This window comes from Jatropha curcas, chromosome 3, assembly GCF_041381405.1.
Source record: "Jatropha curcas cultivar XTBG-Jc1 chromosome 3, XTBG_Jcur_1.0, whole genome shotgun sequence".
Classification (NCBI taxonomy): Eukaryota; Viridiplantae; Streptophyta; class Magnoliopsida; order Malpighiales; family Euphorbiaceae; genus Jatropha; species Jatropha curcas.
The window spans coordinates 3,168,395-3,174,752 of NC_143153.1; the positions used below are offsets into that span (position 1 = coordinate 3,168,395).

A 6,358-nucleotide genomic window follows, 5' to 3' on the forward strand; every position below is an offset into this window, starting at 1 on the left:
TTGAACTAAAATGGAGGGTGGGTTGGTTGTTTGATGATGGGATTTGGGATCACTTGTGAATGGAAATGTAAAAGTATTGCAGGTTTTTATGGACAGATCAGAATTTTTCATCTTTCTATTTAATATATATATTTTTTTCATTTGAATAATATTGTTATAAAAATATTTTTCTTATAAAACTTATTTAATTATTTGTGTTAATATATTTCAATAGTTGATATCCATATTGATTTATACCTTATTCTATTTTTTAATAAATAATTCATTTTCTGCTTACCATTGGTCCCAAATATATAAGAACAAGGCTTAAGGCTTAATTTGCCTCTTGGTACAATATACAATTTGCCCAAAAAAATTAACTTTTTACTTGTACCAAAAGTACAAACTGCCCGATTCTTGTCACAAAATAAATTATTTGATATAAATCAAATGTGATTAAAAAAATAATTAAAAAATTGATCTAAATCAAATATAATTAAAAAAATAATCAAACAAAAAATAATAAATATTTTTCTGACCAAATATTTTAATATAATCAACTCTTTTTCTAATTTTGTAATTTTTTCAAATCAAATATTTGTTAAATTATTTTTAAATCAAGTACTCTAAATTTTTATAATTATTATTATATTTTTAAATAATTTTATTTTCTAATTTTAAAATTTTAAGTATTTTTTATTAGTTAAAATTATATAAAAAAAACTTTTTTCTTAAAAAATTGAACATTTTATTCTTTTGGTGCAAGTTTCGTATAAAAGGTTAATTTTTGGATAAATTATATATTGTGGCTAATTTTCAAAAGCAGATTGAGCCTTAATCCCAATTATATATATATCTTAAACATTTTAATTTGTTCAAAAGAAAAAACATTTTAATATTTGATTTGACTGTTTGAGCTACCTGGTCAGTTTTTGTTGACAAAGGCCCAAGAGTTATGAGCCGTTAAATATTCGGTCCATGATCGGGTCCTCGAAGAAAATCAACAAAGCGTGGCGCTATAACCATCATCCAACAACGCACCACTACACGTATATACATTTTCACCGATTTCTTGCGCAAGTGTTATATTTCTAGCTTCAGAACTTGCAGCCATGGCTTCTTTCATGGCGCATGTTTCCTGCAGTATTAGTATTGGACCTTGTAACTACTTTTATCATAACATCAACTATAAGTACTTCAGTTTTAGTACTCAAATTATCAATCATAAGCAGACTTTGTTCGCTTGCATTAGTAATAACAGAATACACAGTATTGTTCACTCTAAGAAGCAGCAGGCTTCCTCCATTACTTGTTCTGCCTCTAACAGACCCTCTTCTCCTACTGATGTTAGGTGGGTTCCCTCTTTTTCTATTGCATTCATCTTTTATGTTCTAAAATTTCAATCTTGAATTGCAAAATTAAGATATGTTAAAAAGTTTTTGAGGTTAATGGCTGGAAATTTTATTTCTTTTTGTGTGTGGTTATGGATTGATCTATGGTCTGTGGTTAGTGTCGTGTAATTATGTAATTTTTTTTCGGAGTCATGAATGCTAGAAATTAAGAGGACCACTTTGAAACGAATTTGTTTGTGAGAAATTAGATTAACTGTAGCAAATCCAACTGAGATGGAAGGTAATCCTTGGTGGAATTTATGTTTCAAACTTGGGCCCTTTCCTAACGAACAAAAGGAGATGATGTGGTGAGATGAGGAAAGTTGATTGATATGGATTGGTTCAGCGAAGTAAGCCAACTAACAACTGATTTCAAAATGTTGTTTTGGAGTAATTTGGCGTATTTCAGGTTCTAGAAATTCAAACTGTTGGAAAGGAAATGTGTAGTGAAACACTTGATTTGGTGAAATGCAGATGTGGGATTCCTGTTGGTAGAATGGAATTTAATTAGTCGTAGTCTTGAGAGTTGTGATGGTATTCTTTCTAGTTGAATTTAGTGGAATTATGGGATATGGGACCAAGAACTTGGGAGTGAACGTCTTGAAGTGACTTCTAGGCTTATGTTACACTCCAGAAGATTTGAATTTTGTAATGTAAAGGTTGTGGCCAGTAGGAAAAAAGAGGTCGATTGCTTCCATTTCCATGGACCAGAATCTGTAGGTTCCAAAAAAAATTTCAAAATCTTGTCTTGTATATCTATGTACTTGGTATCTGGTTGCTGGAGCCTAATGACCTGTTGATCTTATGGCATCTCCTGTTGTACTGTACACCTGGGTGTCTTACATTTTGATTTCAATTTTTGATGTCCTCCCATATCTCTTGAAATTATTAGTAATTTTTTGCTAGTTATGTGCTTGATTTCTTGTTGTGTGATTATCTATGGCACTCACAATGATGTGAAGAGTTTGTATCAGTAAAGCATAAAAGAATTTATGCTTCATTTCAGAAAATTTTGTTATGCAAGAACAACGTGGCAAACTTTATTTCCAGTCCATTTTTTGCTCCATTGTTTATGCCATTTAATGGTAGCTGCTTATGAATTAGAATCAGAAACAAAAACTGTTACATTCGAACTTGTGAGATATTTCATGTTTGCTTCTCTTTTTTTTTCTTTTTTTACTGAAATCAATTGTGTTCAAAGTAGTAATGCAAGATGCAATTATTTCTTCTCAGTTTCCTCTCTGACTTGTTTTTCATTCAATGCTTCTGCTATCAGGTTCTTTTTACAAGTGAGGCTTCCTTGTAATTTTTCTTTTATTTGTTCTTCAGTTCTACAGCCAAGATAAGAAGTGAAGTTCTCTCTCCATTTCGGTCTGTGCGGATGTTTTTCTATCTAGCCTTTATTGCTAGTGGTGCTCTGGGTGGACTAATAGCAACCACACAACTTATAGCTGCACTCACAAATCCATCCAGAGCTGCTGAAGTCCCAGAAACATTGAAAAGTCTTGGAATAGACATTGGAGCAGTATCTATATTTGCATTCCTATATTACAGGGAGAACAATGCAAAGCAAGCACAAATTGCCAGGCTTTCAAGAGAGGAAAGCCTTTCAAATCTTAAGCTCCGTGTGAATGAAAAAAGGATCATTTCTGTTAGCTCTTTGAGAGGTATTGCTCGCCTTGTAATCTGTGCTGGCCCTCAATCCTATATATTGGAGTCTTTTAGACTTAGTGAGCCTTTCACTCAGAGTCTCTTGGATAGAGGTGTTCTGGTGGTTCCATTTCCTACAGATGGGAATTTACCAAGTTTTGAGTTTGATGAGAGCGAGGAGATGGAGGAGGTTACCACCAGAAGGAAACGACTCTGGCAGCTGAATCCTATCTATGTTTCTGAGTGGTCCGAGTAGGAATTCACATCAGCAAAATGTCTTCTAGTTTTATTCTCTCTCTCTCTCTCTCTCTCTCTCTCTCTCTCTCTCTCTCTCTCTCTCTCTCGTAACACATATATATTTGTAATTACAGGTGGCTAAATGAGCAAAAGAATTTGGCTGGTGTCTCCCTTGAATCTCCTGTGTATGTATATTTTTTTTTTCTTTGAACTTATATCTTTTGGTTTCAGGAAGTATGGACAGTTCTAGCATGCTAAAGTCTTTGGTTATCTCTGTTTGTTTTACAGGTATTTATCTCTGCGCCTGGATGGTCGTGTCCGTGGCAGTGGTGTTGGTTACCCTCCTTGGAATGCTTTTGTTGCACAATTGCCACCAGTAAAGGGAATGTGGTCAGGTCTCCTTGATGGCTTTGACGGAAGAGTTTAGGGAGTTCTATTTTGTTTCCTGTTTTTGGAGGTTAGTTACTTCTTTTAGGTTACAGAGTTAGGTTGTTCTTAAATGTCATAGTGTTCTCCAGCTTTATACTGATTAAGGTTGCTTGAGTCCCTTTCTTGTGGTTTTGGGCATCCGCCATTAGTTGTCTATGTAAATCCTCTTTCTTTTCTGTAATTTCCCTTGTGCCATTGCCAATTATCATTTTTAGCAGAACCTGGTGTTTTCATGTTTGTGACAACATTCAGTCCTTAAAATGTTGCCTGGAAACAAAATATTAATATGTTTGCAATTGGGTTCAGTTATATTATACCATTTAAAGATTTGGAATTGTGTTGCAAAATTTTCATATCCTGTGGTCCTTTTTTCTGTCGTTGACTTAATATACATATTGGTGCAGTTAACTGAAACTGTCGTATGAACAAGTTTCCTGCTGAGTGTTTTCCCTGCATTTCCTAACTAAAAGCCTAAAAATGCAGTACCCGAAATATTTAATATGATAAAAGTTTTTATTGTTTTCTGATTCTTATGGGAATAAAACATAGTTTAAGAATTATAATATTTTCAATCGTCAAAATACAATGACTTGGTGAAAATATTAATTCAGAGCCCCTTTCTCCTCGTGTTCTGTGAAATGCATCCTCCCAACCAAGCCATGCCTAACTTCTAGTTAGGTTCCGCAAATTGGTTTTCCGATGTATCGGATGACTACTTGTCAATGTTTTTTCAGTTTGTGCATACCATTCATTTCTCAACTTGACTGCACCCAAAAAATTACAGCATCGTATGATAGACTTAAATCATTCAAGCAACGATAGACTTAAATCATTCAAGCAGTAAACTGGAAAAAAAAAATACTGATGTGGCATCATCTTGGCTCAGGATAGACCTTTTTGTTCCCGAAAAGATTGTGTGAAATTAGTCTAAACAAAATGCTAACCAGAAGAATGCTTTTGGTTAGTTCATGGCACAGAATGTTTCTCCTCGTTACATTCTTTCCTTTCCTTAGATCATTGACAGTGCACTGCTTAGTTGGTTTTTTCAGTGGTCACATTAGTGTTTAATGCTTTTCCATTAAACCAATTAAGTCCCTATTATCAACATTTTTTTAAATTTAATTTTGGCAGCAGCAAGTGAAAGAGATTAACAAAGACTAGGACACAGAATCACTAAGGAGTATGATACGCACTTGTGACATAGATAAAAGCTAAGCTGGACAGTGGAGTAATATGAAAATCAAAATTACAGTAGAGACATATTACACACTCATTTAACTTCTTCAATTTCATCCAATGCGTAGTTGTTTGTAGATACATTCGCATAATTAACTTTGTTGAATCGAACCACAACCGGGTAACGTGTTTTGGGGTCCTGTCCAAAAGATAATCGAAAACAGTAATTAAACAACTATTGAACCAAATTAAAAATGACAAAAACAAGAGAAGAGGGTTTGAGGTAGAGACCAACCTGATCAACAGCTACAACAGATCCTATGCCATTGTACCAGTAGGATTCCCTCCTGAGAATCTTCACCTGTATATTTAGAGACATTTATCGGTAATTCTCATCTTAATGTTACTTATTACATTGATTTAAATTCTTCTCTTCTTTTCCAAGAAAAAAAAGTTAAAAAGTTATGATCTTCGTTTAAATCTTTATCAAATAATACTGATAACTAACCTTAGTTCCTCTCTTGGGACCAATTGGTGGTGGCTTAGGCTTTGGAGCTTCAGTTGCTGCTGGTGCTTCGGTGGTGGCTGGTGGTGCTGCACCTTCCTCAGCTGCCCTCACAACAAGCCTTGAACTGTTGTTGTTGTTATTGTTCTTTGCAGGGAAGAACGCCATGTTGGTTCTTGAACCTGAATTGGTATTGGATGAAACATTAGGAGTTAACAAGAACCCAGAAGCAGCAGATGCCATGCTGCAGCTAGCCATTATTCTTCTGCTTCAATCTTTTTCTTTAGACTGTTTCTATCTCTAATGGCTAAAAAGTAGAGAGTTAGCAAAGGACAGGAAATATGAGATTGAGAGGCTTTGAATTAACAAACACAGAATTATTTTTCTTGTGGGAATTATCTGATCTTGGAAATTAATGTAAATCGTTTCCTCCACTAGGGTGTTGCCACTTATGCACCATATCCCATTTCTTTGGATAATGTTATTACAACTCATCCTCTTTAGTTCTTTGTTTTGTTTATATCTCGGTTCCTTTGAACTCGCTGAGTTGCCTAACCTACTTGACTCGGTGTCCCTTCCTAAATTTGAAAACGCCCTTTTTTTTTAAAAAAAAAAATTAAGTTTTGAGGTTTAAATTTAATTTTTAATTACTTAGAATTTATTGTGTGCCTTATTTTATGAAATTAGTTTTAAGAAAATTATATTTCCTTAGAGTTGATATGAGGGCAACACCTTTTTTTTTTTTTAAGGGTCAACTATATGAATTATTTAAACTTATTTAAATTGATAAAAACTAAAATTCTTATTATATTAAAACTTTTATTTTACGATAAACAAATTAATTTGTTTAATATTTGGATAAATAACTATTTAGTCTCTTTGGTTTGTCATAATTATAAATTAAACCTTCCTTAATAAATCAATTAATTATTCTATAAGATTTATCTCTATTAAACTATTTGATTCTTTGATAAAAAAATATCATTTTTTA

General features: G+C 33.3%; 2 protein-coding genes across 3 annotated transcripts; one reads left to right on the plus strand and one right to left on the minus strand.

Moving 5' to 3' along the window:
• Window positions 1–1,013: 1,013 nt before the first annotated feature.
• On the plus strand, window positions 1,014–4,020 carry LOC105644444 (LOW PSII ACCUMULATION-like protein). 2 transcript variants are annotated; one of them, XM_089719416.1, is made up of 4 exons: window positions 1,014–1,330; window positions 2,700–3,266; window positions 3,392–3,442; window positions 3,546–4,020. In XM_089719416.1, the coding sequence occupies exons 1-4, from the start codon at window positions 1,092–1,094 to the stop codon at window positions 3,682–3,684; spliced, it is 996 nt and encodes a 331-aa protein (XP_089575542.1). In that variant the 5' UTR covers window positions 1,014–1,091; the 3' UTR covers window positions 3,685–4,020. The 2 variants fall into 2 exon arrangements, with proteins under 2 accessions (XP_089575542.1, XP_012085183.1); XM_012229793.4 differs by having other exon boundaries at window positions 1,016–1,330; window positions 2,700–3,272.
• Window positions 4,021–4,860: 840 nt separating this feature from the next.
• LOC105644443 (photosystem I reaction center subunit IV A, chloroplastic) lies at window positions 4,861–5,741 on the minus strand. Its single transcript, XM_012229792.4, has 3 exons — window positions 5,371–5,741; window positions 5,158–5,223; window positions 4,861–5,061 (listed from the first exon to the last, which is right to left on the minus strand). Exons 1-3 carry the CDS (start codon window positions 5,623–5,625, stop codon window positions 4,957–4,959), a joined length of 426 nt encoding a protein of 141 aa, XP_012085182.1. The 5' UTR covers window positions 5,626–5,741; the 3' UTR covers window positions 4,861–4,956.
• Between the last annotated feature and the right edge of the window lie 617 nt (window positions 5,742–6,358).